The sequence below is a fragment of the Scatophagus argus genome, chromosome 4 (assembly GCF_020382885.2).
Source record: "Scatophagus argus isolate fScaArg1 chromosome 4, fScaArg1.pri, whole genome shotgun sequence".
In the NCBI taxonomy this organism is placed as follows: Eukaryota; Metazoa; Chordata; class Actinopteri; family Scatophagidae; genus Scatophagus; species Scatophagus argus.
The window spans coordinates 8,322,679-8,344,432 of record NC_058496.1 but is presented as its reverse complement, the minus strand read 5'-3'; the positions used below and the strand labels follow the sequence as shown (position 1 = coordinate 8,344,432).

The 21,754-nt window shown below is 41.3% G+C and overlaps 1 protein-coding gene across 2 annotated transcripts in view; it reads right to left on the bottom strand.

The window, feature by feature from the left end:
* Nucleotides 1–237: 237 nt before the first annotated feature.
* Nucleotides 238–21,754, bottom strand: part of osbp2b (oxysterol binding protein 2b) — a 48,634-nt gene continuing 27,117 nt past the window's right edge. The window contains exons 1-13 of one of the 2 annotated variants that reach the window (XM_046387425.1): nucleotides 19,343–19,871; nucleotides 17,169–17,419; nucleotides 12,835–13,033; nucleotides 11,585–11,708; nucleotides 10,956–11,022; nucleotides 10,320–10,472; nucleotides 9,982–10,227; nucleotides 9,709–9,829; nucleotides 8,922–9,025; nucleotides 8,065–8,160; nucleotides 7,480–7,664; nucleotides 7,129–7,349; nucleotides 238–5,431 (exon numbers count right to left, since the gene is read on the bottom strand). In XM_046387425.1, the coding sequence (XP_046243381.1) occupies nucleotides 5,289–5,431; nucleotides 7,129–7,349; nucleotides 7,480–7,664; nucleotides 8,065–8,160; nucleotides 8,922–9,025; nucleotides 9,709–9,829; nucleotides 9,982–10,227; nucleotides 10,320–10,472; nucleotides 10,956–11,022; nucleotides 11,585–11,708; nucleotides 12,835–13,033; nucleotides 17,169–17,419; nucleotides 19,343–19,367 (1,935 nt within the window). In that variant the 5' untranslated portion in view covers nucleotides 19,368–19,871 and the 3' untranslated portion in view covers nucleotides 238–5,288. Of the gene's footprint in view, nucleotides 5,432–7,128; nucleotides 7,350–7,479; nucleotides 7,665–8,064; nucleotides 8,161–8,921; nucleotides 9,026–9,708; nucleotides 9,830–9,981; nucleotides 10,228–10,319; nucleotides 10,473–10,955; nucleotides 11,023–11,584; nucleotides 11,709–12,834; nucleotides 13,034–17,168; nucleotides 17,420–19,342; nucleotides 19,872–21,754 lie in introns of those variants that run through there. The other variant, XM_046387424.1, reaches the window with a different exon arrangement.

The window sequence follows — 21,754 nt, the reverse complement described above, 5'->3', positions numbered from 1 at the left end:
TGTTTATTTTGTGCTGGCTTATAAAGATTCAGTTGTATGTTATCCCACCTCACAGGGCCTGAGGTGGCCTGAAAAATACAGGACCCCAGTGTCCTTGATGGTTCAAGTAGGATAACTTCATGGATGGACCTTCAGAGTGTTAAGGCCCAATCAGTTAGTTTAATCAGCCGGCACAGAAGTGAAATCTGCCCCCAACCCACCCCATCTCCCAGACAGAAAATCAAGCAGGCAGATATCCAGTGTCAACAATAACAGCTTTATTATCTTCTTTTTTCATTATTGTGTCTTTGTTGTTTAAAGACAATATTATATGAGTATAAATTAAGGGAGAAAATACACATTTAAAAAAAAAGAAAAAGAAGCAAAACCTTATTTGAGTCCACAGTTACACCTGAATACACCTTTGTGTATTTGGGGAGTAAGAGTAGCTGTCAAGGCAGGTTTATCACCTTTAACCTCCTGTACCAGGCCGCTGTTGTGATGTGTCTCTTAACTTTCATCATCATCATCATCATCATATTGTCAGATTGTTAACCTCACCACCATGTCACGACAAAGCTGTGAGTCACAGTCCAAGAGGAAGCAGGGGTTAAGTTTAGACGAGGCAAGACGAAGCTCCCCGTCTTCGTTTCCTTCGTCACTTCTGCCTCAGAACCGAGTAGCATCCAATGAGAAGGAAATGTGTGCCGCATGTGCACACAAATCAAGCCCATGATGCACACAAGCAGCGTGAAAACACCAACATAGGAATAATGGCACCAGTGAGAAGGTAGAAATCAGAACAGAAAATAAAACCATAAAAATTAAAGCTAAAAATCAATTAAGAGTTGGGTGAGATGATATGAGAGAAACAATGAGAGGCGGTTTACATTAGAGCCCTCTGAGAAAGGGAAGGCAGGTGAAGAGGTTTTATTTTTTGTTGGTTTTTTTGTTTTTAGTCTACAGTAAACTCTCCACGTACACTTTGGTTGATTTTGTTTTTCCCTTTCAGCATGAGGCCAACAACTGTTCTGTTTGAAGCAACAACAGCCGTGAGCTGACAAATCTACGCCTCACCGCGTTATTGCTACAACCGTCGGATACTGCACGGGCCCTCACTGGGGCAGCTTCAGCAGGCCAGTCACCATCAGGTACTGAGGTCACGTTATTTGGAAATACATCGATTAAATGGTATGATGAGCTCTCCACTATCATTCAAAATATAACACACGTTCTCAGATATAAAATAATCTCAAAAACAATATATTAAAGTAAATCTCTAGTGACCTCAAGCTGATCGCTGAGAGAGGACTCTCCATTTGTACGACGTCTGTACCACCATTCAGCAGTGATCTGTGTTCTTTAAGATGTGCAGACTGTGCGGATTTGATACAGAATTAACTGTGCAATGACAGCTTTCAAGACAGATAAAATGAAACAGCTCGCTGCAACAGTGTCCATCCTTACATGTGACACACTCGATATGATTTTAATTGTACACAACCTTTATCAATAGCTTGTATCCATGTGAAGTGGATGGACAGGAGGAGGAGAACCAAAGCTGTAATTAGTAAAACTAAAAGGCAAAGTTTCTTTAATTTCTGGAAAATATGATCATTTCTTTTGCCAAAAGTTAGTTGATGAGATAGAAAACAACTCTCATGTCTGTCTGATCAACATTTGCAAAAATAAATGCTGACACCATACATTTCTGCAAACCCAGGAATGTGTTTAAACTTTACGTGTGATTTGTAGAAACTCTATTTTATCTTTATCTAATTTTATCTATATTATCTATTTTCATTTGCAGTTTTATGTTGTGACAAAGCTGTGCTTAAGGTCTGTTTAGGTTGATGCACTAAAAACACTTGGTTAGGGTTAGGAAAAGATTATGTTTTGCCTTAAAATACCTGGTTTGTTTTTGTTTTGTTTTTTGTCACAAATACGGCTGGACAATTTGCCACAAAGACGGCCACAAAGTGTCCAGCGGTCTTGAGCAGTGGTCTCTTTCTTGGCAGCCATCATGCCGGTCACACCATCGCCAAGACCTCCGGCTCCTTAAGAAAAATTCAGCTCATATAGATGTAATCAGCACGTGATATAACACGTATTGTAAAAATGTTGCTAACATAACCGAGGGCTGCAGAAACGTACAGTTCTAACATTTCATTGTGGCAACAGTGCTGAGAAAGCAGCCGTTTAGCTTAGCTTAGCTTGAAGCCTGGAAACAGCTAACCTGTTAGATCTGAAGGTAGAAAGTTCCACCTAACAGCAACTCTAAAGCTCACTAATTAACATATATCTCGCTTTTTTAGCCTGACAATTAAACAAAATAGGTGTGATGTGTAAATTAATGAACATCAGACGTGCTGGTAGGCTGGTAGTTTTTGTTACCTTTGGACAGAGACGGGTTTCCCTCTGATTCCAGTCTTCAGGCTAAGCTAAGTAGCTTCTGGCTCTGGCCTCATATTTACTATCAAGACATGAGATGTGTTTTGATCTTCTCATCTAATGTTGGGGGCAAAAAAAAAAAGTTATTTAAGTAGTTCCTTCTGGATAAGAGATTTAGTGATTGATCAAACTGTGCTCTTGACAACCACGAATCAAATCATTAATACCTTATATATAAATGAGTAGAAGAAGCATCTTTTGTACAGAAAATAAACTAACACCATTAATTTCATTATCAATTCACTGATGAACAATCTCACAGAGAAACATTTTACATTTTATCATCTCGTATCATGATACTGAAAATCTCATTTACTCTATGTGAATTCATTTCTGTTTCAGTGCATTTTATAGAGGGTACATCATTATGGCCTACACATCAAAGCAACTGTTAGATGTGTTGATCTATGAACTCATCACCAAACCACGGTCACTACTGTGCTAGTATCAAGGACTCTATAAAAAATATTTTCAGTGTGTTAAGACAGTTGTTGGAAATATAAAACAAGAAATCTGCAGCCAAATTAAGGGTTCACATCCATCTTTGCAGAATCAATCTGGATTAAAAGTTAAAATTACAGCAAATCTTTCAGGCTCATTCAGCTCATTCGTTTTCTTTTTTCCAGATCTGAAATATGCTGCACAGACAAGTTCATACTCAGATTAGTATAACTATTCTTCAATTTACAATATCATTCATTTATCACAAAATATTCACACAAGTAGACTAGATGGCAGATACAATACCTCCAGCCTTGATTTCCACATTCCTAACAATAATTACAAAAAAAAAGAAAGAAAGAAAAAAAACCATCTGGTTTTGTCACTGGAGTGAGTAGTGCACAGGTCAGGGGACTCTTTTCCCTTGTTCAGTCAGTTAAAGGCAAAAGACTGAGGGTACCTTCATGAGCTGATCCCAGATCAGCATGCCCACAAATGCTGAATGAAAGGACTATACATGTGAGCTGGGATGAGCCCAGAGAGGCAGCTGTGGGGTTGCGAGAGTCCTCTGTGGCTGGAGCCGACCGACACATTGGTGTGCTACAGGAACCAGCCCTCCTGTCAGCTGCAGCCACTCTGGACTCCACAGAGAAACCGCCTCAGCCCCACATATGGTCGCTCTGCTGAGCTGCAGAGGCTGGGGAACTAGTGCTCACTATGGAAATCAACATGTTCCTGGATGTACTGCACAGGGTGGTAATTTCTGAATGTCCCAGTGATTTGAGAATGATGTCACTGAAAATGGTCACCGAGGATACGGTATGTGTTGCTATGGGAAAGCACCAGAGGACAAGGTAAAGTACGTGTACAGAGTGAAATTTTCCTCAACATCTACACAGAGATATGTACTACAGTCACCTATGGTCAACCACAGTGAAAAGTGCGTGTTCAGTTCTTTGATGCAGATCCCTGTTAGAGGGACACTGGTGTTCAGTGTTGTACTGTACAACTGAAGGACTGACTACTGCAGATTTATACTGATCAGAATCACAAATGGATGTCTGAAGCTTCTTCAGATGACCAAGATGCATCGAAGCATGGAGGCAATTTATATTCAAAATATGAAATGATTAAGCAGTCATTTTATCTCTACATGGACTACAGTCTAACTGACTACTGGACAGACTGTCACTTCATGTATCAAGAGGGAGACATTCACACCAAATTAAACTGGCTGCATATTTCATCAGTTCAGATAAACCAGCCTCTACTGAGTAAGCTGTAAAGTGTTGAAAATTAAGTAAATAAGACATTATCAAGTCAAGAATCATACCGATAAATACAGACAAAATGTATAAATCAGAAAATGGTGAATTATGCATTCCAATATATTTAAAAAAAAAACATAGATCATTATTATTAATATCATTTTGTCCTGTTAATTTTTAGAATTTTCAAGGTTTTATTTCTTACCAGCAGTTTTTATTTTAAATTTTCCTTTTTTTGAAAGTGGTTAGCTCTGAGTTTTTCTGTTTTTTATTTTAAAAAAAGCGATTTTGAAAAGAAATGATAACAGATAATTTATAGAAACTGAATTGTAGAAATGAATTGATGTATTTTGTCTGTAGTTATTAAGTAATTTTTTTAGTTTTTTAGTTTTTAGTTTTTATTTTTTTTAAAGTCTTATTTACTGACAATTAATTCTGAACACTTTGCACCTACATTATTGATAATAAAATCTACAAGACGGGAATTTGTTCAGACACCATTTTCAGGCTTTGGCCTCTTTTTAAAGCAACTAAAAGGGTGCAAATAATGAGCACTTGAAATCATTCCCATGAAGAAGAAGAAGAAGAAGAACTAATTTAAGATTTATGAAGTAGGTCCAGCATAATCTCAATTGTGCTGAATAAAACAGAGGATGAGGACACTTTTCTCCTAACCTTCAACACTGTTCTGTTTCTGTGTGCCTGTTCATGACTTTGTCCCTGTCAGTGTATTATCATGAGCTGCTTCGAAGGGTTTCTGTCTAATCGGTAAAACTCTTAAATGGGGTGAACACGGAAAAGTGCATTGTACGTAGGATTTAGAAATCACCTGATCTCAGGAGTGTGCAGGTGCCTTTACTGTGTGGCCTCGAGTTCACATCCACACATTTTCTCACTGCTGTTTCGGTAAAGTGTCACAGAGGATTAATCACTGGAAAGCCCCTTCCTTCTCTCCATGGTAAAAACAGAATGACAGTGCACATTTGGAGGTACAGTGTAATTCGAGAGTGTGTCAAACAGACACATTCTCGTGCTCACTAAAGGTCCACATGGTGCTCATAACCCAGCTACGCCCCATTGCTTAAGGACCGGAAGCAGAGCGGTTCCCTGCCCGATGAGGTTAGGAGTGATCCCGGATGAGTTCCTGGGTTAGAAGATGTCAGGACACACGTTCCAGTCCCGTCTCTCCTTCGCCTCCCAGTAACCTCCCTTGTACACAAAGCTCGTCTCTCCAGTGACTGAGTCCCTCCGCTGGTGAAACCACAACGGCTGGTAGCCTTCGTATTCTCTGCCTGCAGGAGGAAGCGCAGGTGTTACTCAGTCGGTGTCATTTAATTGCACTCCAGTGGAGAAGCCACACTCGCAGGCAATTCACTGAGCAATCAATTCATCTTCATACATACGCATATGTTTATGTATGGGAAGCAATCGATCGCCTCGCGCTGCACTTGGGATAACTCCAAATGAGAACTGAGCTCACGTAAGAACGAACAAGTTGAACTCAAAACTTGTGACTTGTTTACTGTTGGTCAAAGCATCAGAAAGGTGCCCACAAAGAAACAAACAAACAAACAGACAGGATGTGACTGTGCAGTGCAAATTAATCACTTGCTAATGTGGCTTCACCATATCACATTGGGATTACTTGTAGAGTTTAACTGTAATTTCATGTAATATTTTACTGAGGCCAGTTCTGCATGAAAATGTCACATGTGAGCAGGAAAAATTTTTTTTTCCTGAGTTATTGTCTGGAGAAGTTGATATGAGAAGGGGTATCATGCAGTTCCCACACAGAGGCAGACCACACAGAGGATACACAGAGGATGGTGTGTGTGTATGCGTATGTGTATGTGTGTGTGTATGTGTGTGCGCGTGGGGATGTGTGTGGGAGTGATGCACAACAGAGGGGCACAAGGCAACCCCCACTCACCAGAGTCATAATCACACTCTGACCACCAATAGAGGAAGGGAAAAAAAAGACAAGTCATGGGTACATCGAATACAGTCTAGCCTATGCACAACACACACACACACACACACACACACACACACACACACACGCACACACACAAAGGACTGCCACCAGGATGAACAGTTTATGCTGAGCTCTCCATAAAGTTCAGTCTGGCTTTTATTACACATAGCTCGTCTTAGCTCATTTGGGTTAAGTCCTGCCTTTTTGCCCTGCAGTAACTGTCGTACTTGCTGGAATAAAGTCTAAGTCTTGGATCATTAGCCATTAAAATCAGGAGACCTCAAAAAAATCATCCATGTTAATTAAAGAAAACATTTTTATAATTTAACAGCTACTAATAATTTAGGTCTGTCTTGGTTCTTTGTCCCGTAGATACCTGACCTCACATGCATGTGTATGCCTCCTCTCACGTTAAATATAGTATACTGTAGATGTGCATATAAACATGTGAAGATTACTGCAATAATTAAGTATTTTTTAAAGATTTCTTTATCCAAAATTGCCAGTGTTCTTCAACACAGAAACACGAGAGTCTGCCAGATAGTTTAATAATACTATAGGACTTAGATTACTATCATTAGTTTTAATTATTTCAATTTTGTTTGATAAAAAACACTTGTTTTTACACATGTGACCAAAACTCTAAGCCATAGCTGCAGAATTCTACATAATTGACCAAGTATATGAAATATGATTAAAAGTGCTGAATGTATTATAAAGTCATTACTAAACATAATCTTTACCTTCCCTCATTTGAGTGAATGCTCTCTGGGCTGTAGTTGACTTCTCTCCTTGTGTTAATGTTAACAGTCTTTTATCTATTTAATGTTATCAAAGCAGAAAACGAATGGGACTTTTATGACAATAACCCTGGACGACCCCCAAAAGCCTCCTCAAACTTGACAATCCTACATCCTTGCCCATCTTCACTTCAGTCTTTATCTTCCCTGCCTGTCTTTCACTCAGCACCTCACTGCCTATCAGAGACCACATGTCCTGTTCCCCGCTTCATACCGTCATCCAGAGCGTCTGAGGCCTCTGCTTCCCTCCTCCTCCTCACGGCTCGTTGTTTCTCCTCTAGCCTCTGTTTTTCTGAGTTTGCCTCATCCCATCGTCCTTCCTCCATCAGCTTCTGGTCTGGTCTCAGACGGCTGTCGGTTAGTGCCACTCCTTCCTCCTGCTCATTAAGGGTCAGTGCCAACGTGGAAAAGTAGTACATGTTCTCGGCGTTTTCCCTGAAAGAGTAAGAGGAAGCTGATACGGGTCACGCAGTGCGATTGACTAAACATCGCAGCTGTTATGCAGCTACTCTGACTCATATATTGCGATGTTCTGCCTCACAAGGCCGATGACACAAGCGCTTACGGGAGGGGGTACTTCTTCCACAGCAGCTTGGGGGACAACGTCTGATAGACCGTCTTCTGCTTGCCCTCTGACCCACTGCCGCCTCGGCTGCTCTGGATGATTTTGGCACTCTCTATTTTATCATCCCACGTCCCAGACAGGATGTAGTGAGCCTGGCCCCCACTGTCTGCCACTACACCTGTCACCTGGAAAGAGCAAAAATAAACCAAATGTAGATTCTACAGGGAATGAAGAAAATGAAGCAAACTATCGGTCTGTAAATGCACCACTGTGTCCCTTTCTCTGAATGTTAAGCACTTAAATGCACAGTCCCCTAGGTAGGACACCAGTAACTTTACATCAACTTATCCTGAATCAGTCACTACCAAGGCAGCAGTGTCCCACTTTGAGTTTATTGGTAGGATTCCAAATAGGTTACCACACTGCGATGTGACCTCATACAGCCAAGTTCTTCCATATTACACTACTATCAGAACTGATTTATTTGTTGGTACTGTCCAGCAGGAGGCAGCATCACACAAACTAACCCCTCATCATATGACATCACGCCAGCATCAGCTTTCAGCGTGGAAAGGAAGCGTTTACCTTGCGTGGAACGTCCCTGGAGAAATAACTGTAGGGAGAGAACTTGAGCTGGCAGGTCTCCTTGGTCCTGTGATTCACAATCTCAATGTCCCCCGACTGCGCAAATACAAACAGACATACAAAGAGTGAGCAAGAGAAACACACACAGAGAGTTATGGTATATTAAAGTTATTGATTCACAGTGTGTTTACAGTAGACACAGAAAAGTATCCTGAGAATAAAACAAGACAGGTCATCAACTTGAAAACTTCATGGTTAGATGAGGACGATCATTAGTGAAAATGTGTACTTAATTCCTATCACTTCTGCTTTGTTCTATCTCAAAGACCACAATTTCCCACTTTTTAAAAATCAATTCTTATCATAAATGACCTACATGAGTCCTACATGAACAAGCTATCTTAGTTTTCAATCACAAGTATCAGCGTCAACATTAAATATGCAGGATATACTGGACATTTGTAAACTACTACGAAGCTGATATTCCCGTAGTAATACAGGATGTCTATTTATTCCGCACAGCATTGTGGAACAGACAGACAGACATGCAGATTTGAAGCCCCCCCCCCCCCCCCCAAATACACAAGTGGGCCATCTCGCACAAAGAAGAGGCTGTTATTTTAGGGTTTTATTAGAGATCAAAGCTGAAGATGACTCCCTAGAGATTGTGAAGCTCCTTCTTCAAGCACTATAAGAGTTTGCTCTGATTCCCTTCTTCACAGCGCTCTGCTCTGCTGGTCTGTACCACACACTGCTCCATCATCTGTAGTCTACCCCGAGAGATCAGAGGTGTTAAGGCAGGGCTGTGAGTTTGTGGAGGAATCGACGATACCAATGAGAAGGGCTCACAAACAGACCTGGTCAATCCACAGCTTGCCCACAATGATGTTGTGAACAGTGGAGGTGACCTTTCTCCACACATAGTGGTTCCCGCTGGAGTGGAACTGCAGGTGAATGGCACCTGTGGAGGGGACAGGGACAAAAGGCTATATATATATATATTTGAAAAAAAGAAATATCACAGCATCTTTGTTGCCAGCCTGCCATTGTACATCTGAGAGTGATGTGTCAGACTGTGGGTCTGGTTTTGTGATTCTGAACACACTCAATTCTACCTGCGGCAGCTGAATAACACGTCAGCTAACACATTTATTCCCTGTGCACAAGCAATACATTCCCACCTATTTTCAGCGTGACCTAACCCTGGAAGATTGATAACATGTATTTGACCGAAAATGCTTTCCACTTCAGAGTTTTTTTCTTTTACATGGCAACTCACAGCATGCAGGAAGTGAGAGCAGTCCAATAAATACCACAGCATCCCTTTGCTGGGCTTGCATCTATCAAATCTCTCACTTTTCTGAGCCAATAGACCCCTGCTCTCTACTGTCCCAGTGCAATAGAGAGCTCCCTTTATAGCCATACTTTATGTATGTGTCAAAAGGGTCATAAACCCCCCTGATTCATTCTCACAACCTTTCCTCTGGCTGTAGATCATGTGGGAGGCAGCAGCCATCTACTGCTCTCAAGTGGAAGTTCTCCTTGACTAAACTCTGTCTTGTGTGGCTGTTAAATTTTGCATGATGGAACATTTAGTTACACACATAATGTATTTGCTTCCCCCCTGAATATGAAAAGTCTCACCCAGAGGCATTATGGAGAGGTATTTGCCACGGAACTTGCTGGCGATGGTGATTTCCTGCCACAGGGTCCAGCCTCGTTGGGAAATCACGTGATGTGCAGCTGCAGGAGGGTGATGGCTCACCTTAAAGGAAAGATAAGTTAAGATGGAACAGTACGTGAGCAGAAAAATCTTAGCAACATGTTTGGAGAATGTGAGCTCACAACGAACTCACTTCAGTTTGTGTGCACACACATCAGTGATTAAACAAAAACTGCCCATGGCCGTGTCATTACCTGCTCACACAGCGAGCGGTAGCCAAATTCCTCCAGGCGATCGAGCTCATAGGTCTCGCCCAGGAGGGGGTTGAAGGGCTTGGCCGTCCGATGGACCGTGGTGGAGTAGGATGATATGGAGAAGGCAGCGACCAGGCACATCTGCTCCAGGGAGGATTCACAGCGTGCTGCCTTATCCAAGAGCTCATGATACTCCAGGTCCTCTGTGAGACGCTGCAGCATCGACAGGGGCTCATTGAAGTTTACCTGAATGGGAGGATCAAGAAAGCTTGAGACACGCAGATTCACACAGATTTATGTTAACCTGTCAGCAAGAACGAGACACACTAGACACTTACAGGCATGGGAATTTTAGAGAGCTCCTTGCCGATGCAGTTTTTCATGATGCTCCACAAATTGAGGGAATAGTTGGGCTTGTCTGGGACACGAGTCCGCCTCTGTCTGCGGGGCTGCAGCTCCTTCCCTGACACATCATTACAGCTTGGAGACATCTGGGATTAGGTGGAGGGGGAGAATATTCACACAAGTCAACAACAAGTCTGAGAAATACTTTCTTCATGGACAGCTTGGCAGCATGTCACCAAATGTTGACAGAGTGACAGAACCAGTAGAGAGAAGAAGAAACAAGGGAGAGCTGAGGGGAGAGAAGAGCAGATGTTGGACTGGTAATTAAGATTTAGTGGAATGAAACCGCTGCACATCTTGTGACACCACAGGGGTGACAACGAGACCGTAGGAAACACAGACAAAGGTTGTGTGTGTGCGTCTATGTGTGTGTGAGAGACAGCAGAGAATGAATGTCAGGTAGGAAACGAGGACTGTGAGAACAGCAACTGAAGACTGTTATATAAATAAATCAATGAGCTGTGAGCTTTCCAGCACCACAAATGAATCTATACTGAGATTACAAAAGTCAGCAGTGTTCACAAATGTCAGTCCCATTAGTCAGACTTGTTAGGGGGAGAGACACTTACATGGTCGTCCTGGTTCCAGTCACTGGGCTGACCTCCGCTCGCTCCGCTCAAGTTACTCTGAGATCTCCTGGAACACAGTGAAAATATTTTCTATGATGTACACACACAGACGCACACAATACAACATGAGAGCAACCAGACTGGTGAATATAACAGATGAATGGTGTCTAGGAGGGATAGGAGTTGAGCGATATGTTGCAAGAGATGAGTCTCAACAATGATGAGGAAGAAAACACTAAATGGTACTCAAACTGGTTTAAAAAAAAAAAAAAAACGTACAGAAAGGCAGCACAAGCTGGTGTTGCCATCAAGAACAAACAAATATGCTCCAAAAATGTGCTGTGAGAGCAAAAACACAGATTAAATCTGCCACAAGAAAGCAGACAGGGGCAAGAGGCTTATGTTATTTTTATGTGTCTAACACAGAGTGATTTATGTGTGTGTGTGTATAGGTTAAGTTGTCACACCATGAGCCATCACCAGCAGTGTGTTCAACTAGCAGCCAGTGTCAACTTCACTGTCAAATGACAAATATCAAAACTCCAACCAAACCTCCATGCCAGCGTCTCTAAGTGGTCCTGCTGTCTAGTGGCCCAATAAAAGAAGATGGATTCCCGCTTGTGACTGACCTGTGCTGTGTGTTCTCAGCTGCGGTCACTGTGATAAATGCAGGGGAGTCCTCCATGGCATCAAAGTACTCAGTATCTTCATCTTCATCACTCGCCTCTTCTTTTTGCAGCCTCTCGCTCCCTTCTGTCGAGACATATACATTTGTGATTAAATGCAAACAGCTTTCCAAACTGGCAGAATCATCACATGGCACTGAGTTTGTATATACGGAGTTCAGCAGCGTATAATCACATACCCATGGCGATTAATCAAAGAATAATCAGCTTAGCAAAATTGGCAACGTTCCTGCTGGTTAACTAGCCGGAATGATGCAAGTTCCTCAGGGTGCGTTCCTGATATTCAGTATCCAACATTCAATATTCAGGGTGTTCAGTGATCCGTTATGTGGATAAACCAGAGCTTCCAACAGAGAAATCAAATCCTTGTATCAGGTCATCAGAGTACTTTCTGAAGAATTTTTAAAAAAATGAGGGTTTGATCTTCAGTCTTCAAACAACCACCATTATGACCAAACTTTCTGTATTTTCATAAAGAATGTTATTTTCTTAAAACTATCTTCTATTTAATACTGCTTAGTATGACACATACAGTGAATCTATTGGGTAAAGATTTCCATCAGCCTCAAAGGATGTGTTGACTCTACTCCATGAGTGAAAACTGAATTGAGAGAAGTTAATAACCATCCGTTTTCATCATGAACTCACATAAGGGTTATGAAATGGTTTCTTTGCTTTAAGTTTTAAACCCTTTGTTACAGACTGCAGAGAGAAATGAAGACCAGGGAAATGGATCTAACAAAGTTCTCAGCAAGACTCAAACTGAGGGCACTAAGTTTCATGGTCAGCACCTTAAGCCCTGAACCAAGAGGCATCTCACTCTCCAGTTTTAAAACAAACACTTAAATGTCTATGCATCGACCGTTCCTCTTTAAGCTACGCTTTAAGAAAGCTACACTACTTTCTGTTTTGGTATCAAATGCATTTCAAGCATTTCTGTTTTGGTATCAAATGCATTTCAAGCTATTTTGAAAAAAAAATCCACATGAGCTACAGTCCTTGATGAAGGTAATCACCATCTCCAACTCTCCAATAATCCAATTCAAACCTTCTGACACAACTTCTAATGTCCTTCCCCTGGATGAGGAACGTCTATAATATTGAGGCTGAGGTTACACAAGACTTACAGCCAGTTAAGTGAGGCCCACACTGACGCCCACAGGAGTAAGTAACACACAGATAGTCAGTCTCACCCTTGTTGGTAGTAGTGGCACTGGGTGTGGTGGAAGCAAGCGTGGGCGCTTCTCTCCACGCTCGCTCCAGGCTGTTATGCTGCTTGGCTAGCTGCTCAATGGTCTCCTCTAGGTGGGTACGCTGCTCTCGCTCATACTGCAGTGCTCGCTGCCATCTCCTACTGTGAGTCTCTGCTAGGTCCAAGAAGTCTCGACACGCCTGGGGAAACACAAGTACATAAACAACCAGAGAACACTGAAAGTTTAATTTCTATAATATAGAGTCCAGGAATTGGATTTACATCCTGAAAAAAGTCTGCTGCTCATAACTTTTAACAAGGTAAAAGTTACTTTTCACTTGCTATGACTCAGCTCAGCTAACAGCAGAGTTTTGCATTAAAAGTACACAGTGTTCTCAGATAACTTTTCTCACGGCTTAACAATACGGTCACAAATGAGTGACTTCTGTTGGTTCTTGCTCAAGTTCATGTAACACCCTCTTAAAACTAGTCCATTCATATTTTTTTAATGAATGTTTACACCTTGATTTTTCCATCCAGCACTTGGATGGAAAAGCCAGTAAAGTGAGAGAGATGAAAATGGTGCAAAGCTACACTTGGATAGAAAAGGTGCAAACGCGTTTGTGTCAGTCATTGTAATCAGGGCTATTAATCACTACTGTTTCCAGCCATCATCAATATGTTAATTAGCTCTCTGCCAAGCATTTACTGGGTCTCCCTGCTGCGTCAAATGTGCCTCAGAGCATGGCATAAACATAGAATTCATCAGTGAGTGATGAGCTGGAGGTTAAACCTCTGATTGCATTGCAGTCTGTTTTTCAGTCGTTGCTGCAGAGACAAAGAGGTTACTGCAGATCAAACATATATTTCATGTCAGCATTTGCTGGCACTGCAGCGTAGGTCTGACAGCCTTTCCTCAAAGTGAGCTCAAAGGTTAATGAACCTAAATAACATCTCACAGCTGACAACATGCATGATGAAAATGTCATGTGATACTCAATGAGCTGTCAGCAAAGTGGGCCTCAGGGAGGGGAGGAGTTTTCTGAGCGACCATTTTGAAACTGCTTGACTGAAATTGAATGTCTTTGAAGAATTTTGTGGGGGGTGGACATTGTTCTTCCCCCCTGAGCTTAACAGGAGTGTGTTTGCAGCAAACATCTGTTTGGTCCCAGATGCAGAATGGCTGCCCAGAGTTAGCTTGAACCACTTCGATTAAGTTGTGGCTGCAGGTGGAGAGCTGGAGGGACAAATGTGTCACAGAGCTCAAATAATATGTGTTCTCTGCGTGGTGAGAGTGCAGTCAGGATGTGCAGTATCACTTTTAGGCAGCATGAAGAGGAACAAGGATGCGGTAACATCTGACTCATTCCGGGATATGTTTCCAGCAGGACACCTGTCTGTCTGTCCTGTCTCCCTCTCTCACAATACTACACTGATACAATATTTATTGTCACTTAATATTTAAAGAAGTGAGATATTTGGTGAAATTTGAAAGCTATTTATAAAAATCTGATTATGACAATTATGAACAAGTCTTAAATCTTACCAAATAAATAAAAGAGCATTTAAATTTAAAAACAGATATTCGACTGACGGTGTCTTTCTGCAGTTTTAACATAGCATAGTTATAGTTAAAGATAAAGATTAACTTTTCATTGACATTTTCACCAGCAACAGAAACAATGCAAAATGACAGCTGAAACTACAACCTAAGATAAACACTGTGTGACTATTAAAGCAGCACCAATAATTTATGTTGTACATGTAGCTGCTTTGAACATTTCATTGATTCTTGCACATGTGAGTCTGGATCTTCTGATTGTGAACAGCGAGTTAAGTGTCATGTTTGATACACACATGCAGTCAGTTATAATAAATGTATCTGAAATGATCTCCCAGACATTTTAAACTTCATAACAAACAAAAAGGAGAAAGCACGATGTGTTCTTCATCAATACTACACTGTAACTTAATGTACTATATTATTTCAAAAGTCAAGATGGCAAACAAGACTGACAAGTTTCGAACAAGCCTTAATCATATTTATGTTCACTTATGCCCATCTTTTGACCAAAGGATTTAATGTTTATAATGTGATATATTTGTAATGTTACAAATTCATGATATGTTAATAATTTTTAGATTAGATTATTAAATTTTAACTCTATTTTGCACAAAACAATGTATTGATATAATAAAATATCTGATAACTAAATTATTCAGCCAAACCCTTACCTTCATCTGTCTTGCATCAAGTGTCTAAACATCAGTGTCTGAGGCTCAGTTTAAATGTCAGAGGTGCATGTGACGTTGTAGTTCACTTCCTCAGACATAACTGTGATATGAAACTCAACACCCACTTTAAAAAAAATAGAAGAGTTCCACTTTTTTTATGCTGAGTCTCCAGTGCAAACGCAGACTGCATGTGACTTCCGATGGAGGACGACGGGGTTGACAAAGGCTAAAAGAGTGAATGGGCCTGCAGAAGGGGACATGTGAGTAAGAGGTGGCATGCACTTTGCAGAACTGTGTGAAGCAGGAAAGAGTACAACAAACTTGAGTAAAATTTCATTCAGATTCAGGTTATAACTACGCATCTGATAGCGGCGAGTTTGTAAATGCATACACACACACACACACACACACACACACACACACACACACACACACGAGCGAGTGCCTGGATTCAATGTGAAATGAACTAATGCAACCCTCCCCTTGGGCCAGTGTCGGATCACAGAGAGCATGCAGCTGTGTCTTGCCATTATGGTCCCCTTCTCCCATTAAATCTTCCTCTCTCATTTATTACCTTGCATGTTAAGCCCAATTTCTTCAAAAAAAGCATATAAAAATGACAGCTATATTTTAGAGCAAAACAAGGTGTTTTAGATTCTCAACAGAGGCCAACAACATGGCTGCATAAATCCAAACACTCACATCCTGAAGAGCCATCTACAAGACCAAAAATCATTATGAGGCATTTGTGGCAGCACTTTTTCTCATTAGTATCACATTCTTGGCAAATTTAATGCCGCTTTAATGACTTTGGCGATCCAATAGTGTCTATTTTATTGCTTGTCCAGTGAGTTTCATTTTCCCATACTAATTAATAAAAAAGTGCAGAGAGAAACAAGAGGCTCATCATTTTGAACAATGGCCTTTCACATAATTAAAGCACAATCTAGATTTTAGCCTTTTTTTTTCTTGGCACAACACTATGACTCAAGTCTCTTAACAAGCTGTATTAGCACATACTTCAACATATGAAGACTAACAATTTCCTACTACCTGATTTCAAACCTAATCTTAAGGTCAAAATACTCGCAGTTTGACCGAGTCTGACTAAATTATTTCACACCGAACAGCCGGACACTCGCAGGCATGCATTATATTAAAAATAAACACAATAAAGAACAGAAGGAAGAAGAAAGACAAACCTCATGTTATTGTCTGGTTTTAGTCAGAGCAGGTCTGTCTGTCTAACTGTAGTCTAGAAGGCTCTAACATTCCTCATCAGGCAGGGAGGGAAGACAGTTTGAGTGGGGTGGGGGGACAGGAATAGCCATTCCTGTCCCCCCACCCACCCACTATCATATCTAATGTCACTCCCTCAGGATGTCAACCCTGCCTGACCTCTCGTCCACTACTAACATACTGTAAAGCCCATGGTATTTACCATTGAGGTGGTAGATACAGTGGAGTGTTTCTAAGCCTGAGGGTGGCAATCAGATCCAACACATAGTGGTGACTGAAAACCTGGCAGTGTGCATTAAACTAAGCTGATGAGGTGGAGATTTTGGCTTAACTACAGTATTACTGTTAATATTACTGTTACTTTGAACGAAAGTTTTTTCTGTTGTTCTTCCCCTGTTAAAGCATTAAAAAAAATCTTTTTAACTTCTCAAATTGAAAATATAAAAATGAAGCTTGGCGTATGTTATGTAGCTTGTAATAAGACCCTATAGAAAGTGAAAACTTTTGGGCTGCATAAATAAAATTGACTTTACCTGACAGGCACAGATGTTGGTATTCTTAGAGCTTAGTTTTTATTTTTAAACATTAACTCAGAGATGGTTAAGCAGCTTTTAACAGGATCTGGTGGTGCCTGGACCTGCTTCTCTAAACCCGACACCTCCATGAATACGGCTCGCTGATTCTCATTCGATGCCGTGAAGCCGTGCTGTGAAGCGATCTCATCTCTCATCATTCACTAACCAGCACATTATAGACGACTGGCATTCCTGTCACACAGATCACGTCGGAGTATGCGGGATGCAGGTCCCTCTCTGCTCACTGCTGCTGCGTCTTGTAGCCTGGGCTGCTCTGACTACTTACATTGATCATAGCATTGGAAGTGATGCGGAAGAGGGTGGCTCGCTCATTGACTGCCTTGATCTTCTCCCCTCCCTCCACAGGGACTTTCAGACCCTCGAGTTCACTCAGGGAACGCTGCAGGGCCGCTCCGTGCTTGGCGATCAGGTCATTACATGTGCTGAGGTCATCGAGCTTGCTGACAAGTATTTTCAAGGTGCCCTGAATCTCGCTGCGGTCCGACTGGGATGTAGGCTCCTCGTCTCCCGAGTCATCTGGGGGAGAGAAGCCATACATCACATATACACCATTTTGAAAAAGAAAGGGTTACAAAGACAATTAGGAAATGTTTTTCTTGGGTGACTTTGTGCGACACATCTAGCAAGACATCAGATATTTCACATTAGAGATACTAACTTTGCCGTGTGCACGGCAGAGAGCTCACTGTGGAATTAAACATCGAGACGTATTGCTGTTGTGCATTTATTTCAATGTTTTGGTTAGTCGTTAGGGATTTAGTTGCTATGACAACAAAATATTTAACAGCGATGTGTACCACTGATCAAATTAGGGTTAATTGGACAGCCATTAGTCTGATTTCACATCAACGCCCATTAGACAGAGACATGCTAAAAAGACTGACTGACTGCAGAAAGAAGCTTATCAAATGTAAATGTAAGCTCTATCAGGGCATTTGAATTCAGACAGCTCGTCCATGCCCACGATCCTCGGCTGCAGCAGCTGCCTTTGGCTATGATGTCACTAAAGAGAGAGTATTCAAGCTCACAGAGAACATGTGAGAACAGTGCTGCAGCGTCGACCCAGACACGTATGTGCACACTGCAAGGACATGAACACACAGAAAGACAGAAATAAACCGCGGCTAAGACCAAGGTCCATGAACAGCCTGGTGACACTGTAAAAGCAACAAATCAACTAAAATCCAAATTTTCTGATATTAAGCTGATGTACACACAATCCTTCTGCAACAATAGATTCTATTACCCTTATTATATCACATTTCTACTGCAAAACACCAAGGAACTTGCATGTTGGTTGGTGAACTGAATAAATATTTGCACACCTGTGTATCAAATCTAAATTCACACTGAAGAATACTTCCCAACAACAAAGCATCTGTGTTTGAGTTTCCAAAACAATGCTCCAATTACAATGTGATTAAAATCATTTTTGGTAAATGCAATGGCAGCACATTTAACAATAATGTGAACAAGTTCTTGTGAGTGAATAACATTTTTTGGGTTCTAGACTTACTAGACAAAACAGCTACAAGAGGCAAAAACCAATATAAGTGCTTAAAGATTCAATTCTGATGAATATGTATGGTTTACTTGTGTATTTGTTTATGTATATTTGTTGATTAACTATTAACATTTTCAGCACAAAGGGGTGGCACGCTGGTGTGGTGGTTGGCACTGTCACCTCACAGCAAAAGGATTCCAGGTTTGCACCCTTCTGTGGAGTTTGCCTGTTCTGCTTATGCTTGTGTGGGTTTTCTCCAGATAATCCAGCCTCCTCCCACAGTCCCAAAATATGCACTTTAGGTTAATTTGCAACTCCACATAGTCCCTAGGTGTGAGTGTGTGAATGTCTGTCTTTATGTGTCAGCCCTGTGACTGATTGGTGACCAGTCCAGGGTGAACCCCGCCTCTCGCCTGTAGTCAGCTGAGATGGGCTCCAGCTCCCCAGTGACCCTGCATGGATCAGGCAGGTAGAGATAATGGATGGATGGTTAAGGATAACGATCCAATACATTTGGTGAAGGAAATGTGAAAACTTCATGATTTTATGGATGGTAAAATTGGTCAGTTGATCTGTCACTTTTCCCATTACTGCGGTCAAACTAAAATGTTACAACAACTAGTGGATGGATAACTATGAAATCTGGTGAAGACATTCGTGGTCCTTAGATGATGTATTCTTACTTAATTGATCTCCTTTTCACCTTGTACCACCATGAGGTTGACATTTGTGTTTTTTAGTGAACTGATGTCACAATTAAGAATTGTTCCTCTGACATTTGTTTTGAAATGTATTAAGAAAAAACCTGCTGTACTTTAGCATCACATATGTTCATCATAAATCTAACAGTAGACAGAACTAAGAGGATAGAAAAAAAAAAGAAACCAAAGAAGTGTGAGCAAAGGGGAGAAAGGGAGGGACATAAAATCTCTCACCATGTTTGCATTCCTGTGCATCCATTTTCACCCAAAGGTAACCAGAGTTCAGCCAGGAACACGCAGCACACACAGACCACTCGACTCTAGCCACAGAGGAAATGCACGAACATTCAGAATAGGCTTTCAGAGAGACACAACTGTCTGCCCATTAGAGACAAACACAAGACAGTCCAGCCAAAGCTCGAGCCAGCAGTCCTACAGCGACACAGAATCCTAAAGGGAACACGGATCACAAAGTGACATGAGAATCCACCAACCACGTAAAGTTTTAAAACAGACTGGAGTGTGTGAAAAGAAAGCAAGAGATGGTTAGACGAAGTGAATGAGAAAGAGAAACTTCAAGAGAGCTCAAGTGGATAATGAAATAAGCCTTGAATTGATAAAGTGTGATTATGGCAGAGCAGTTTTAAACAGATAAGTTAGTTGGCTAATTGGTGTAGTTTTGAACTTCCTCCCACGAGGCAACAATAAGCCTCTCCCGAATCACATTTGGTTGGGTTTGGTTTATTTATGCACCCCTGTGTTCAAAACAAGGCATCAAAAATATTTAAATGTTTTAAGGAAAGAGAAAAGAGCAATTTCATATAAAATACTAAAAACTAGTATTTGTCATCCAATAAACGAAGAGACATTGACAAAAGGACACAGAAATAAAACTTCGTATTAAAGGCAATCAGAAAATAACTGAAAAACTTCTGGAGATACTAAAAGTGTTGCCAAATAACATCTATTTTCTTTATCTGTCTTTTTCTAATCTGCTGCTGTTTTCAGCAACTTTTCTCACACATTAACAAGCAGTTTATCAGTGTACAGTAGTTACAACAAATAACTCCTTTGGAGACAGGAGTAGTTTTAGTTAAAGTGGCTATTTCATGGGTTTGCTGAGAGTGGAGAAGATACACAGACCTAATGGTATGGCATGAGGCATATTTATAACCCCATGAAATGCCTTTGATTTTTTCCAGATCCTGTTTTATTCTCTTCCAAATAACACACTTTCCTTTTTTCATTTTTCTGAATTCCGTGTTTGCAATTTAAAAACATTTTGTCTAATCTTACGGTGTGTGAATAAAATTTCTACAGTTCAATATATAGAAAATATCCAAGTTTAATTAATACCAATAAACTTGATGTAACACAACACGGCACTGAACATTAAAAACCAGTCCGTAGTAACCTCCTCATTAAATCACAAAAATATATGACTGATGTTACTGAACGGCAAAGTCACCAGTGACTGAGCTACACCGAGAGCAAACTCAACCCCGGCGCTCTGCTTCACGTCCTCACTTGAGAGCGTGAAATTACAGAGGACGGTCTGGATAATATTACATTAATGTGCAGTATACTGTGGTTTTCAGAGATTTCAGAGGTGCGGTGAGAAAAAAGCAAGTAGCTCGTGGGGCACTACGGCTGAATGAGCACTGAATGCTTTTTAAAAATTCAAGCGGATTAGTTCAAGCTAGCGATTTTTTCCCGATGTTTAACTACTATTATTTACAGAGGGGACGTTCAAGAGTAAACAGAAAAACATGGCTGAGCGAAGGCATTTGCAGCACTGCAGTGAAGCCCTGCTCTTATTATTCACCCTCATTCTGCCAATGAGCTCAGCAGCTCTAAGCGACACCACTTAAAAATAAACTGTCACATGTACCAAGGCATATTTGTTTAGGAGAGACTCTGCTCACAGCTCGTCGCCTGCAAAACTAATTCTCTTTTAAAAACCCCACTGAAACAAGTCGTGAGCTGCGAGAACACACACTTTGGCTGTTGACTCTGCTGTATAAACACCTTTCACAGACAAGGAGAAACCAATGCGCAAAGCTTTCTTCAACCTTAAATGAAGCCTCAAGTATGTCAGAAATGCCTTTTCTGCTGCGTCCTTTCGGTTCACTGCAACAGACCCATACAGTGTCGTCAAAACGTCAAGTTTGAATACTGAAGATGAAAACCCTTAAAGATGCCTAAGCACACTGTAGCACCTGGATATCACTCAGAACTGGAATAAAAAGTGAGGGCTGGGTTTTACACTAAACCTGCGTCAATAAATAGCCAATCAGTGCTGTCTGTAAATCAGTCACTGCTCAGCTCGCTCACTTACATTTCCAACCCCTTCCGTCCCAACAACAGATGAGAATGGATGGCTCCCTACAGCAAAGTCGACACCATGAGGCAAGACCAAGAGCCCATTACCACACCAGTCATGCCTCAAGGTCGGGCTGTCGTCCCCTCCCCCACAGCCCACCACCTCAGAGTACACCCTGCATCGATACAAATGCAAGCCTGTTTCCAGATTTCAGAGGATGATGATATGATTTAAGTAAACACCCGTGTCTGAGGCGAGCTGGGAGGTAAGTTTACCAGTCACAGCTCATCAAATCACAACACGTTAACACACATCTGTCTTCC